At 35.3% G+C, this 16,080-nt stretch overlaps 2 protein-coding genes across 5 annotated transcripts in view; one reads left to right on the top strand and one right to left on the bottom strand.

The window, feature by feature from the left end:
* POF1B (premature ovarian failure, 1B) overlaps positions 1 to 9,698 on the top strand; it is a 55,498-nt gene extending 45,800 nt beyond the window's left edge. Inside the window, exons 9-10 of one of the 2 annotated variants that reach the window (XM_011927270.1) lie at positions 3,897 to 4,011; positions 7,147 to 9,698. In XM_011927270.1, coding sequence (XP_011782660.1) covers positions 3,897 to 4,011; positions 7,147 to 7,152 — 121 coding nt within the window. In that variant the 3' untranslated portion in view covers positions 7,153 to 9,698. Of the gene's footprint in view, positions 1 to 3,896; positions 4,036 to 7,146 lie in introns of those variants that run through there. The other variant, XM_011927271.1, reaches the window with a different exon arrangement.
* Positions 9,699 to 13,266: 3,568 nt separating this feature from the next.
* ZNF711 (zinc finger protein 711) overlaps positions 13,267 to 16,080 on the bottom strand; it is a 28,930-nt gene continuing 26,116 nt past the window's right edge. For all 3 annotated transcript variants that reach the window (XM_011927267.1, XM_011927269.1, XM_011927268.1), the window contains one exon: positions 13,267 to 15,977. In XM_011927267.1, coding sequence (XP_011782657.1) covers positions 14,800 to 15,977 — 1,178 coding nt within the window. In that variant the 3' untranslated portion in view covers positions 13,267 to 14,799. The remainder of the gene's footprint in view (positions 15,978 to 16,080) is intronic.

The following is a 16,080-nucleotide window of genomic DNA, read 5'->3' as shown; positions in this document are numbered from 1 at the left end:
GGTGTCCTTCTTGTTTGTTAGTTTTCCTTCTAACAGTCAGGACTCTCAGCTGTAGATCTGTTGGAGATTGCTTGAGGTCCACTCCAGACCCTGTTTGCCTAGATATCAGCAGCAGAGGCTGCAGAATATAGAATATTGCTGAACAGCGAGTCGTATCTGTCTGATTCTTGCTTTGGAAGCTTCCTCTCAGGGGTATACTCCTCCATGTGAGGTGTGGGGTGTTGGTCTGCCCCTAGTGGGGGATGTCTCCCAGTTAGGCTACTCAGGGGTCAGGGACCCACTTGAGCAGGTAGTCTGTCCATTCTCAGATCTCAACCTCTGTGTTCGGAGATCCACTGCTCTTTTCAATGCTGTCAGACAGAGTCGTTTAAGTCTGCAGAGGTTTCTGCTGCTTTTTTGTTGCTGTTGTTGTTGTTGTTGTTGTTGTTGTTGAGCTGTTCCCTGTCCCCAGAGGTGGAGTCTACAGAGACAGGCAGGCCTCCTTGAGCTGCTGTGAGTTCCACCTAGTTGGAGCTTCCCAGTGGCTTTGTTTACCTACTTAAGTCTCAGCAATGGCGAGCGCCCCCTCCCCCAGCCTTGCTGCTGCCTTGCTATTAGATCGCAAACTGCTGTGTTAGCAATGAGGGAGGCTCCGTGGGCGTGGGACCCTCCCGGCCAGGTGTGAGATATAATCTCCTGATGTGCCCGTTTGCTAAGTCCCTTGGTAAAGCGCAGTATTGGGGTGGGAGTTACCCGATTTCCCAGGTGTTGTGTCCCAGGTGTCTCAGTTCTCCTGGCTAGGAAAAGGGATTCCCTTCCCCCTTGTGCTTCCCAGTTGAGGCGATGCCTCGCCCTGCTTCAGCTCTTGCTGGTCGGGCTGCAGCAGCTGACCAGCACTGATTGTCTAGACTCCCTAGTGAGATGAACCCAGTACCACAGTTGAAAATGCAGAAATCACCTGTCTTCTGTGTTGCTTGCGCTGGGAGCTGGAGACTGGAGCTGTTCCTATTCGGCCATCTTGCTCCGCCCCCCCGCCCCGTTGTTTCCTTTTTAGTGATGGCCATTCTAACTAGTGTGAGATAGTATCTCATTGTGGTTTTGATGTGCATTTCTCTGATGACCAGTGATGATGAGCATCTTGTCATATGTCTGTTGCCTGCATAAATGTCTTCTTTTGAGAAGTGTCTGTTCATATCCTTTGCTTACTTTTTGATGGGGTTGTTTGATTTTTTCTTGTAAATATGTTTAAGTTCTTTGTAGATTCTGGATATTAGCCCTTTGTCAGATGGATAGATTGCAAAAATTTTCTCCCGTTCTGTAGGTTGCCTGTTCACTCTGATGGTAGTTTCTTTTGCTGTCCAGAAGCTTTTTAGTTTAATTAGATCCCATTTATCTATTTTGTCTTTTGTTGTCATTGCTTTTGGTGTTTTAGTCATGAAGTCCTTGCCCATGCCTATGGCCTGAATGGTATTGCCTAGGTTTTCTTCTAGGGTTTTCATGGTTTTAGGTCTAACATTTAAGTCCTTAATCCATCTTGAATTAATTTTTGTATAAGGTGTAAGGAAGGGATCCAGTTTCAGCTTTCTACATATGGCTAGCTAGCCAGTTTTCCCAGCACCATTTATTAAATAGGGAATCCTTTCCCCATTTCTTGTTTTTGTCAGGTTTGTCAAAGATCAGGTGGTTGCAGATGTGTGGTATTATTTCTGAGTGCTCTGTTCTGTTCCGTTGGTCTATATATCTGTTTTGGTACCAGTACCATGCTGTTTTGGTTACTGTAGCCTTGTATATAGTTTGAAGTCAGATAGCGTGATGCCTCCAACTTTTTCCTTTTGGCTTTGGCTTTTCTTGGAAATGCGGGCTCTTTTTTGGTTCCATATGAAATTGAAAGTAGTTTTTTCCAATTCTGTGAAGAAAGTCATTGGTAGCTTGATGGTGATGGCATTGAATCTATAAATTACTTTGAGCACTATGACCATTTTCATGATATTGATTCTTCCTATCCACGAGCATGGACTGTTCTTCCATTTGTTTGTGTCTTCTTTTATTTTGCTGAGCAGTGGTTTGTAGTTTTCCTTGAAGAGGTCCTTCACATCCCTTGTAAGTTGGATTCCTAGGTATTTCATTCTCTTTGAAGCAACTGTGAATGAGAGTTCACTCATGATTTGGCTCTCTGTTTTTCTGTTATTGGTGTATAAGAATGCTTGTGATTTTTGCACATTGATTTTGTATCCTGAGAGTTTGCTGAAGTTGCTTATCAGCTTAAGGAGATTTTTTTTTTTTTTTTACATTTTTTTTTAAAAATACTTTCACAATGTTGCTCTTCTGTCTTCTGATTTTCATTGTGACTAAGAAGTTTTTTGTTAATCTTATGATTTTTGTTCTTTGAATAATGTCCTTTCTTCTCTGAGACTGTTTTTAAGATTCTCTTTCACTGGTTTTCAGCAATTTGATAATGATGTGCCTCTCTGTAGTTTTCTTCATGTTTCTTTTTTTCACATTCACTGAGCTTCTTGGATACATGTGTTTATAGCTTTACATCACACTTGGAAATAATTTGGTCATTACGTCTTCAATTATTTTTTTCTGCTGCCAATCCTGCAGTACTTTAATTATACATATATAAGGACATTTGATATTTTCCACAGTTATTTCATGCTTCGTTCATTTTTTTTTCCGTTTTCTTTTATGTTTTATTTTAGATTCTCTTGATGTATTCAAATTTATTGGTCTTTTTTTTAATGCAGTACCTAATCTGCTGTTAATTTACTGTTTTTTTTTTAAGGCAGTGCCTAATCTGCTGTTAATGCCATCTATATTTTTAATCTTTAGAAGTCCAATGTGGATCTTTTTTATATTCTCTATTTCTCTCCTCATTGTGTTCATGCTTTCCTCTAACTTCTTGAATATACATTGTATATTTTGCATGTTTGTAATAAATGCACACTTGCCTACTAATTTTATATCAGTATTGCCTCTTGGTCTGTTTCTACTAATTTATATTTCTCTTCATTATTAGTCATATCTTCCATTGCATGACTATTCATTTTTCATTAAATGCCGTGAATTGTGATTTTATATTGTTGAATTTTAGATTTTCGCTAGGGTATTACTTAAAATATTTGGGGTTTTGTTCTGAGAGGAAATTACTTGAAAACAATTTCATACATTCAAGCCTTGCTTTTAAGCTTTTTGAGAATAACCTGTAGTTTGAGGCTAATTTTATCCCACTACTAAGGCAATATTCTGTGGTATCTATCTGATGGCCTCTACATCGGGAGAGCTTTTCACTCTGCTTAGTGGAACACAAAACATTACCATCCCTATAAGAGTTCCAAAAATTTCCAGCCTGCTCTTTTCTAGTCATTATTTCCTAAGTCTTGGTAGCTTCTCCACATATAGGCACACTGATTGGTACGCACCCAAAGGTTCTTGGGAAAACCCCTACAGCTGTCCTGACCTCTGCCTATGTAGCTCTCTTCTGTCTGGTACTGTGCCACACAGACTCTGGGTGCCTTTGCCTATATTTATTCTAAACTTTATCATCTCATCTTGGTGAGACTGCTGGGATCTGTTTAGCTTCCTTTTCCTTATCCTGGGACCAAGAAAATCTCTCCAGGCAGTGAGCTAGACACTTGTTGGGCCCATATCATTTGCTTCCCTTTTCTAGGGTCACTGTCCTGTGCTGCCAGTGGTCCATCATGGCCAGAAACAGAAGTCTCTCTATTTTATTTTCTTGAAAATAATGGTTGTACATCTTTGCCCATTGAAATAGGATTTTTTTTTTCTTTTTTCAGTAACAGTTAAAAAGTCATTCAGAGCCAAATTGGCTTAATAAGGGCAATAAATTAGGAGTGACTAAAAAGGAATGTAAGTTATTTTCTCATGCAGCCTGTAAACTCTTTTCTTGTCTACAGGTACAGGACACAATATCCAATTCTAGGCCTCCTGTATGATGACTACGAATATATACCACCGGGTAGTGAAACACAGACTATTGTGATTGAGAAAACAGAAGACAAATACACTTGTGTAAGTTCACTTGGACATTTTTAGCCCTATTTTGATTATATATGTACAGTTTTGTTTTTGGTTTTGTTTTGTTTTGTTTTGTTTTTTTGAGACGGAGTCTCGCTCTGCCACCCAGGCTGGAGTACAGTGGCGCCATCTCGGCTCACTGCAAGCTCCGCCTCCCGGGTTCACGCCATTCTCCTGCCTCAGCCTCCCTAGTAGCTGGGACTACAGGCGCCCACCACCTCGCCTGGCTAGTTTTTTGTATTTTTTTAGTAGAGACGGGGTTTCACTGTGTTAGCCAGGATGGTCTCGATCTCCTGACCTCGTGATCCGCCCATCTCAGCCTCCCAAAGTGCTGGGATTACAGGCGTGAGCCACTGCACCCGACCGATTATATATGTACAGTTTTTTAAAACTGACGTAAAAAATCAAATGAACTAAAAACTTTTGAGTATTTTTTTCTCTTGGAATTTTCTGTTTCCATTATTGATATATAGTGGGAATTAAGAAATTTTGGAAAGATTCATACATGGGGCAATATAATTGATTATTTAAACTATAATATAAATATAATTTTTGCCCCACAAAAGGAAGATTAACATTAGTGATATACTAATTTTATTTATTTTCTTGCCTAGCTCAGTAGTTATTGAATGGTTCCATTCAAATTTTCCAAAAAAGTTTCCCTTTTTCTAAAGCAGGTAGCAAATGTCATAGACAATTATGAAGGCAACTGGAAAATGGAGAAGAGGCATGTTTCAATAGAATTGTCTTGCAATCTTGCATGTGGTACTTATTCCTGTGGATTTTACATATATATATATATATATATATATGCACACACACACACACACACGTATATACGTGTGTGTGTATATATATGTGTGTGTGTGTGTATATTAATTAGGATTTAGAAAGAAGAGATGCTTCTAGCTTCCTCACTAGATTGTAACATCCTCCAGCTTTAAATCCCACAGTTATAGTGAGGCTGCTGAAGAATACTTTAAACATCATATACTCCAATATTTACTCTACCTTCTACAACATCCTCCAAAATGGCCAGGTGAAATGGGCCTTAGCATCTTTTAAGTGGTCCAATCCATTGCTAAGGGGACTGATTATTGAAACCTTCTTATAAAGGAATGAGAGCTACTTCCCTAAAACTTTCACATATTGCTCTATTAAGTTTTAAAGTAATGATCATCAAACAGGGGGTATATAGTTGTCCTTCAATATCCATGAGAGATTGGTTCCAGGATCCCCTGCAGATATCAAAATCTGTACATGCTCAAGTCCCTTATACAAAATGGCATAATATTTGCATATAACCTATGCACATCTTACTGTATACTTTAAGTCATTTCTAGCTTACGATACCTAATTCAATGTAAATTCTAAGTACGTGTTATACTGTATTGTTTAGGCGGTAATAACAGTAAAAAAAGTCTGTACATGTTCATTACAGAAGTGATATTTTTCCTGAATATTTTCAACCCATCATTGGTGGAGAACCCATGGATACCAAGGGCCAACTACATATTCCCTAGCACAGTTGCTCTCTGCAGCAGCAATTTTGTACCTTAGGGGACATTTAGCAATGTCTAGAGACATTTTTGGTTTTCACAACCAGAGGGGTGGGTATTATTGGCATCTAGTGGTTAGAGAACTAGGATGCTGCTGAACATAATACAGTGTGAAGGACAGTCTCCCACAACAAAGAATTGTCCAGCCCCTAGTAAACTGCTAACAGAATGTTCTTGGGTTTTTTTCCTAATTATATACTCCTACACTGGTTCAAGAGATTCTAATAGTAAGCCACTGGTAGAGATCATAGGAATGTGTGATATCCTTCTGGTGAAATGAACAGAGAAAAGTTTGAGGATTCTAGTTCTCAAATCATACCGATCTGACTTAAAATATTGTGAAAATGACAGCCTTTGACTTCTTATGACAAATTATCTACCTGTCAAACTACTGAGGTACTAAAAGTAGGCAAAACTAAATCTATGGCTATTAAATAAAGAAATGGTTATCCTTGTGGGGTGGATACTGATTAAAAGGAAGCATAAGGAGGGATTCAGGGTCTTAATAATGTTCTGTTTCTTTATCTGGGAGATGGTTGCATATGCATGTTCAGTTTGGGAAAATTCATTTATTTGAATACTTATGTCAATTTTTTCTATATGTTTATTATACTTCAATAAAAGCCTTAAAATGCTTAAGTATACCATGGTGAGCAATAGACAAATATACAAATATCAATCAAGTATTCTGCAGAACCTTTTGAAAAATATTTAAAAATTACACTTCAGATGTATAGTTAATAAACTTAAACATCTATTAAATAACTTTTAGAAACATCTTTTGGTTGAATAAGCTCAAATACTTAAATCAACAAAAAAATCCAAAAAGTTTCTTTAGCGCTGAAGACCTTCTTTAACTACAATCCAGCCATCAATCTTTTAAGTATGGTTGTTATCATCAATGAAAGCAACCAATGTTTAGTAATCCCAAAATAAAAATAACTGCATTTAAACTCTGAAATGTTGTTTTTGTCAGGTCGTTAATTAGCTGAAAATTACTTACTACTAATTATCAACCCATAGAATTTAAAATTTGCCAAAGATAATTTGATGCCGAAAGTTAAGACTGAGAAGCAATTGCTGCTACTAACCCTAACCACATGTGTCCCAGAGGTGGCAATATGAAGACCTGCCAAATAAAGGGTCTACAGAACAGTAGCCGGTACTTCTGTTTCCAGTAAAAATGTGCAGCAGTAAAAATCAAAATTGATATTTGAAGAATTTATAGATACTGATAGCAAGGTCAGAATATATTTAAATACATTCACAGATGAAAATCCATATTTATTAAGAGACAATTGGACATATTTAAACTCTAAATAATACTAAGAAGGAAATCTACTTAATTCTCCTTCACTCTTAAAGTCATTTGAAACATACCATGACTAAAGGAAGAAAGACAAATCATTGTATCATTGAATATATGTCTAAAACAGTGCCACAAAAGTGCAATGCATGTCCTTTTGTTTTATACATACCATTTTAAATAATTTTCCATAACTTTGCATACAGTAACATTGACTTTAATTATGAACCAGTTGTAAGATAACCTTTTTTTTTTCTTTTCTAGCCGTGAATGGATCCACTTCAAAGTATTACAACTCAAAGGCGTTTTTGTTTTGTGTGTGTGTGTGTGTCTGCATTAGTACTTTGTTATTTTTCCATCACTAAAGGCCAATCAGAATTTGGAACCATGCTGCTAACCCAAGAAATCTAATGGAATGAATTAGTTCTGTAGATGACAGTTTCTTCAGCCATTTGTGAGACCTAAATCTTTTCTGTAACACTCATGTATTCAATATAATAACATACTAACTGAAAGAGGGACCTGCTTGTTTAAAGTTTGATTGCAGACACCGTAGAACATAGCTCATTATTTTTCAGATAGGGTGCCTCCTAGATATTGAACTAATTTGTTGGGGTAGAGATTTTACAAGTTATGCCATTAGAAGATTTTCTCTGATATTATATGTGCAGTTCAGTCACAATATGAAATCATGGGTTTTTTTTTTAAACAAAAAAAGATAAAATACAGTTGAAGCAAAAAATAATAGCTAGTATATAATATCTGTCTACAGTCCATATTTGCTTTTCACACTAGGCCTTATGACTAAAAGATATGCTTTATTCACACTATTTTCACCTGTTGGAGAGATAGCTAAGTCAAAGGTGATGATTAATTTCATTTAGTAGGGAAGTGGAATAATATCTTTTGAAATAACTAAGTCCACTAAATTATACAGTATGCTATTCTGGTTCTAAGTACATATTAGTCCCTTGGCAAATCTGTTCTTTTAAAGCATACCTTCCCCAAATGAGCCTACCTACTTCTTAAAAAACATATAACACAATATGGTAGTAGTAGGTGGAAGGAAGGTAAGTTTTTTCATGGTGGTATGCAAACATATCATTGAAATATTACATAGATATCAAGACTTAGGGAATAAAAATAGCAACAGCAAATACTTGATAGATTTATCCTACTTGGGAGAAATATTTTGTAGCAGAGTATTTAGTATGCTTAGAAGTTGACTTAGCAATTGGGCTATAATGACCTTACAAAGTGAACATAAGTGAACACAAGTATTTTTTCAATGCAAGATGAGTATGAAAATTTTAAATTTCAACCCATCTGGCTAAAGTTAAGACTTAGCAAAAATTAAAATGTTGCCTTTGTCCAAGTATAGATTAAGGCAACAAACATATTTGGGTATATAATTTGAAGTTTTGAACTGAAATATCTTTGCAAGTATCCACATAAAATTCTGCAATGCCTTATAATTATATTATAATAATTATGCATTATACTAAGAAACCATTAAGAACAGTTGAGGCACTACACTAAATCAAACCATAAATGAGGAAAAGACTTTTAATGTTCTTTTCTAGAAGTATTCAAATAGGCCTTGATATGAAGCTAAAAGCCTCATTTATATTATCTTAATATTTTGGCTAAAATGTTAAGCTCCATAACATGAGTTGATACAATTCCAGTTTTATCAATATTTTGTGATAGAAAAATGTTAATATTCTTCATGAGCTATACAGTCCTTACATTTTTTTTCCCTTGGTGTAGGAATAACAGAGGAGTTTCTCCTCTGCCAACAATTCATATATGTAACTGTAAAAAAAGTGTTCTATGTTATGCACACATTACAAATAATATAAGGGGAAGTTTTATTAGCTTAATAGGAAACTGTTATTATTAAGGTTTAAAAATGAGAACAGGTGTGAGTTTTCCAAAATACTTAAAAAAAAAGTGTCCAAAATTTGGGGGTAGTTAAGGAGTCATGGATGGAACTAGAGTTCACTATGTTAAGTGACATAAGCCAGAAACAGACAAACATTGCATGTTCTTAATTATTTGTGGGATCTAAAAGTCAAAACAATTGAACTCATGGATATAGAGAGTAGAAGGATGGTTACCAGAAGCTGGGAAAATGGGTGTGCGAGGGGAACTGGGGATGCTTAATGTGTACAAAAACTATATAGTTAGAAAGCATGAATAAGACCTAGTATTTGATAGCACAACAGGGTGAGTATAGTCAATAATAGCTTAATTGTACATTTTAAAATAACTAAGTATAATTGGATTGTTTGTAACACAAATAAATACTTAAGTGGATGGATACTCAATTCTCCAGGATGTGATTATTTCACATTGCATGCCTGTATCAAAATATCTCATGTACCTCATAAATATGTACATCTATTATATATCCACAAAGATTTTAAAAAGTAAGAAGTCAGCATTTTATTGGCTCACTTGATCCATGGATAGTGAATTGGGGTCATAACAATGTCCTTATCATACTTAACAGTTTTTTAAATTGTAATACAAAATGTGATATAAAGAGCTGTTCTAGATATTTAAATGACTACTTAAATATATCTTTTCCAATTTGTGATTAAGATCAATAGAGGTAGTAGTGATAAATTTCCCTCTCATAAGTTTCACACCGCTTATCTCTGAAAACTTCAAAGTTGTCAGGTGAGGAGTGCCTATTTACCTAATTTCTATTCCAGTATGTTTTCACTTTAGATTTGTCACATAAAATGGAGACTGCGCAATGACATGCAAAGTAATCTGTTTATGTGTCTAAATAAAATATGTGAAGTATTTACATGGTTTGTGTGAAAGTCCAAGTAGAAAATATGCAGAAGGATTTTTAGTTTAGCTGTATATTTTTGTCAGGAAATTATCATCATGTGAATGTTTATGTTGGAGCTAACAAGCATCACTCTCATTAAAAACAAAAGCAGAAAACTTCCTTATGTGGACTACTTTAACATAGTTCAACCTCCAGTTGAAGCAAGTTTCCTCTTTAAATTAGAATTTCTTTGCTTTCAAACTGATTTCTAAGTTCCATAACTCACTTGTTCCATAAAGCATTCTTCCCATCCTTGTAATGGTGCTTTTGCTGCCTTACTCCTTCTTAACATAAAGGAACAAAATAAAACTTTAAAAAACTTTCCATCTCACCGCCCAATTTAGATCACCTTAACAAAAAGCCATCATCACACCTTTACCATTATTGCAATCCACAAAGATGACATGTTTCTTTCGAAAATATTAATTCTTTTGAAAGTAAATAATATGTTGTGAAAAGGTTTCCTTATGAGGTACATCTTCCCCACCACATGCCAAAACTACATTGACTGGATTTCCATAGTAGTTTTTTGTCCAGTTAAAAAAATACGAAGTATTTCATGCACAACTTAGGATATATGAAATAGTACATAGAAAACATTTAAATAAAGGAAGTAATAAACAAGTGCATCTTTCTTAATAAATCATTTAACAATATTTAGTCCTGAAGAAGACATACCTCAGAATTGTTTTACGAGAAAATTAGATAGCTAGGCAGTCTTGGTATGCTTAGATTGGCCTGTCACAGACAATGAGATGTTGTTAAGTTCATAGCCTTTACGCTTGGTTTCCCATCCTACCACATTAAAATAATTATTTTTCAAATTGAAGTATATGTTCCAGAGATCCTTTATGTTGGAACAGTGTTTCCAATGTAATGCTTTGATTCTGTAGTTTGTTTGCTAACAGTGTTGAATACTTATAATTCATATGTGCCAAGATCCAATAAGGCAGACAAATGTCTTTAAATGTGAGAAAATATAGGCTTTTGGATCTAGTTCCCTAAAAGAGTCTGATGAGCCAGCCATGTCATGATGGGTGAGTGGCACTGGAATCTAGGATAAGAGGGTTTTGGAATCAGATGGGAGGTGACTAGGACTTACATTATAGGTTAAATGAGATAGTGTCAATATTGTCAATTGGTCCAGATTTTAAAATGGAGGAGATTTCCCTTTGGAGAAGTTACTTGGGTAATGCTCAAAGAGAAAGGCATAACCGAAACAGGCAAGCGACACATTTTTAGTTTGGGACATCTAATGCTATACCCTTGAAGTTACAAATTAGCCAAGTTCTTCTGAAGGACCTTTAGGAATCTAAAGATCCCTCATAACAATATCCAGTTCTTATCCAGGATCCAAGACAATAAGAGATCTTTCTCAATCAGTTCCAAATTTACAAGTTATAATTCTTTTGGAAGGACAGGGTGGAGTTGAACAAAGTTGGGAGATTGGGAATGGTCTCAAACCAATTATAAGGTTCTAATCTATTCCTGCAGCTTCTCTAAAGCCTTATTAGTTCAAAAAAATCGTACTGTATGGAATATCAAGTCTAGTCAGCTTTTTCTTGGTTCTCACAAGGGGAAGTTGAAAGAGTTAAATCAAATGATTATTTTGTCCCTCCGCCTTCATAGAAGACGAGTCATTTCCCCCGTGAAAGTAAGCATATTAAGAATTGTGCTGTATCCTTCAAAACTTGTTGCAAAGACGTCTGGGATTTGCTACAAATTAAACCAGTGGGGGAAGGAAGCATCAAAATAAGCTAATCAGTGGTAAGTGGATGAAGGGATAAGTGAGGAAGAATACAAATGAAACAAGATTGGCCATAAAGTGATAATTATTGAAGCTGGGTGATGGCTATATAGAGGTTCATTATATTTTTCTATATGGTTTTCTGCAATTAAAGGGATATATATCTTTAAGGAAAGTTCAAGTTTCAAACTAAACTTGTGGTTGTCCTGTAAGAGACATGAACAGTTGAATTTAAGGGTCCTATCTGGGTAAGAGTTCCCAAATACTATCTTCTCCTTTATGGCATAAGCAATTTAAAAGTGACAATTGGATAAATCCATCTACACATATGACCCTGAATTGTTCTAGAAAAATGATTTTTCAGTAATTCCCAATTTTTTCTTTGTCTTGTGAAGGTACTTTGACTTACAGATTTACATTTTTAGGTGGAATCTGTTCTGGTATGTAGGAAAGCATTATGCCAGGAAAATCCGTATTTTAAAGACAATATTTTGTTTGTAACATGGGCTAAATTCATATCTGCTCTACCTGGGCTGACATTTTCTAAGCCCAATATATATATATTTCTAAGCCCAATATATATATAGAAGAAAATCCATATACTTTTCTCCAGCTCCACTGTAACCATGACAACTAGAATAACCTCTTAACATGGCTGCATCGTTCAGCTCCTCTGCATTTCTTAGAGCCTCCAGAGTGATTTTCAAAACATATAACAGTATTCTTTTCCTTAACTTTTCCCAAGGACTTCCCATTTCAAACTTCTCATAGGTCTCTTTTTTTTTTTTTTTTTTTTTTGAGACGGAGTTTCACTCTTGTCACCCAGGCTGGAGTGCGATGGCGCAATGTTGGATCACTGCAACCATCTCTTATCACTCTCCCTTGCTAACGACTGTCCAGCCAAAGCTTGTTGTATCTCAGGTTGTTTGCATCTGCAGGTTTCTCTGCCTTGCTCTTCCACAAGATCTGGCTGGCTACTCCTTGCCACTCATATCTCAGCTCTCATGTCATGTCCTCAGTAAGAATTCCCTCTGTCCACTCACCCACAACTATCTGTTTAAGCATAGTAAATAGCATGTGCCAGAATTACAGTAGGTGCTTTTATCTACCACCTTATTACTCATATGGTAGCAACACATGGGAACTTAATAGGAATGCAGAATTGCAGGCCCACCCCAAATCTATTGAATCAGAATATGCATTTCAGCAAGTTCCCTAGGTGATCTCTACAGACTTTAAATTTAAGAAGCACTGGTCTAACATGTGAGGCTGATATTTCCTTTTCTGCTAGTGATTAATAATAATTAATAATTCAATTGACAAAGAGTTTTAACTAACCATGCCATATATATAGAATTCTATGAAATGCTCACTGGTTTGAACATAGAAAGTTATTTTTATGCTCATTTGCAGAAATCTTTGCCAAATACACACATCAATACTTTTCCTTTTGAATGTATATTGGGAACATAATTAGATGTATTCACTGCTCAGGATTGTATCATTTAAGCAAGTTAAGAACTTTTAGTTTTCTCTATAATATGAAATCTAAGATCTTAAAATGGACACTTTTATTTATAGTTATTTCATTATGATTTTAGCAAATAACATATATTCTTAAGAAATGTGCATTACACAGTCATCATAACTGTTTAAATTCCTAGTTCATGTTGTTGTTAATGAACAAAATTCACCAAGACATTAAAGAAAGGACCAATCTGCCTAAGATAAATCTGAAGTGAAGTCTTTTAATACAAAATATTGCAACTTTAAATAAACTCATAAAACCATGAAGTGCAATAAATGCTTTTTATTGTATGCTCATTTCAATGAGTAACATTTAGAAATAATAAACCCACATAACAGTAGCGATCTTATTTTACAGCGTGTACATCATTTACAGCCACATAACACAGAATTTTAGTAGATATTCCAATTTTAATATTCTGAAGTTAAGAAAGATAAAAAATTTATTCTCAAGGAACTGATTCTTATCTGGTGCAAAAACAGAAAGGTGAACATTACTTGAAACACAAAGCCACAATATAGCATGAAGTAAAATTACATTTTAATTATGTTGAACAGCTGAATGTAAACATGAAGCAACTAAAACTTAAAAGTACATATCATACGCATTACATTTATGAACAGGATTTTCATAAAATTTCCCTAAACCAGTTTTTAATATTAAGTGCCATTTTGATTTGCAGCATGCTAACACAAAGCGTTGTTAAAGGGATGCATATTTTAAGTTTATACACTGTAAACTAAATATCCACCTCCAAACTCTATTGGCAGCATATTGCTCTGTTTAAATACTGCATAAACACTGCCTCGTATTGAAAATGCATGTTAATAATATGGTATATAGATTTTAAAAATCAATTTCAATAATGGCATAAAATTGCACCTTTAAACATTAGAGCAAGTAAGACTAGAACAATCATACTTGCTAAGACTGTCCTAAAAAAACTCTAGACATTATAATATTTAAGAAAACTGTGTTCTCTCCGTTTAATCTTTAGATCATTAAGAAATATAGTGCTGATTTTGTTTGCAATGCTAATGTTGCATCCATTTTCGAAAGCCACATTTGACTCAAATATACTTTTGTCATATATGCCATACTGAACAACAATCAACTTGAACATCAGAAAAAAAGGGAACTTTAATCTTTATAGACTTCACCTTAGACCTCAGCACAGAATGCTATATTTTAAGTATCCTATCCTGTGATAAAATATTAACAGCTCTGAATTCTTTTTTAATAGTACTGAATTAATCTAACCTGCTTTCCAGTTAGTTTTCTTTTAATGAATACACAAAACTTTTGTTGTTTCTGGAATTTAATTTCCAGGTACAATATAAAAGGCTCAATGACTAAGTGACTGCTGAATGACCACATTTTGTCTCCCCGCCCCATTTCTAAAATTGCATAAAAGTGGGTTTGCTTGCTATAGCAAAGCATCGCTAAACTCAATTATGTATTATCCTTTCAGAAACATTTGTATCTAACATAATCAGCCAAATAAAGTATTTGTCTTTGCTTTTCCCCTCTGTAGTTTAAGTATGCATATAATACTTTACATAGATACTTAAGAAGTTTTTCTGTGACCATTCTATAGTGCTTCTTAAATTCTTTAAGTAATTTTCAAAGGGCTATGGGATCCCCCATGAATTCAAATATTTTAAGATCTTTAACACAAAGAATGTAAAGTCATGGTTTAGTATCAAGCTTTGAAACCTGGTGAGACAGTTAGTGAGAGTTTTCTCCCAAGTAGCATATCATATCTCCTAAATAGCTTCTTTCTTTATATTGATCTTATTACATAAGAGCCTCTTTGTGGTGCCTCATAATATGCTGATTTTTTTCTGATGGTCTTCGGAATCCCTTCTTGCAGAATTCACACCTGTGTGGATAGTCTTTTGTATGTATCGATATCACATGTCGTTTAAAGCCAGATGCATCTGTAGTGCTGTATTCACAATACTCACATTGGTAAATCTTCCTTCCAGTATGGGTCTTCATATGTTTTTTGAGCTCATTTTGTTGTCTGAATCCTCTCTTGCACCTTTTACATTTCAATGGCTGATCTTTAGTATGAACTGAAAGGATATGGCCACTAAGAATAAATGGATCGGATGTTTTAAAGTCACAGTGCCTACACTGATGAATCTTCCTACCCTTATGGATATCACTATGCTTTTTGAGCTCAGAAGGACGATGAAAACCTTTATCACAGACCTCACATTTGTGAGGAAAATCCTTAGTATGAACAGATATGATGTGCCGCTTAAGGTCACTTGAATTGGTGCTCTTATGGTCACAATGAGGACACTGGTGTGTCTTATGTCCTTGAAACAAATCCAGATGACGTTGAAGCTCCCTCTCATCACCAAATGCTTGGGGACAATGCTCACATTTGTATGGCAAATTGTTACCATGTTTAGACTTAATGTGAGTTTTCAGATTTGATTGATCTGCACACCTGAAAATACAATACTGACACTGATATGGCTTCTCACCAGTATGGGTTCTCATATGTTTCTTGAGTTCAGAAGGATGTCGAAAACCCTTCCCACACTCAACACAAACATGAGGAAAATTCTTGCTGTGAACGGCCAACAAATGTCTGTTTAACAGTCCTTGTTCTGCAGTTTCATAGTCACAGTATTTGCACTTGTGCATCTTCGGCTCCTTGTCTCTTAAAATAAGTTTATTGGAACTCAGTGGACTAGCCTCTCTGTATCTTCGTGTGTATTCTGTAAATTCATGGGTTTTGTCGACTTTGTTTATAAGCTTATGGCTTTCTAAGTGGTTATGGAAACTCACTTTCTTGTTAGTTGTAAAGTCACAATCTGTACACTGATATTTTTTTCTCATTAAATGATCAGGATGATTCTTCATGTGTCTTTTTAAGAATCCCCTGGATTTAAACTTTTTTGTGCAAATATGGCAAGGGTACACTGTGAGGGGCTGTCCATCAGGACCTATTATAACAGCTAGATAAAGAAAAGAGAAAGTTGTGACATTTGGTCAGACTGTTTTAAAGGATTTTATAACAAAGGTGCCAAAACTAGTTGGCATTCACTATGTGAAAACTAT

Source organism: Colobus angolensis, unplaced genomic scaffold, assembly GCF_000951035.1.
Source record: "Colobus angolensis palliatus isolate OR3802 unplaced genomic scaffold, Cang.pa_1.0 Scaffold705, whole genome shotgun sequence".
Taxonomy (NCBI): Eukaryota; Metazoa; Chordata; class Mammalia; order Primates; family Cercopithecidae; genus Colobus; species Colobus angolensis.
The sequence above is the reverse complement of the archived record's forward strand: the minus strand, read 5'-3'. Positions and strand labels throughout refer to the sequence as shown.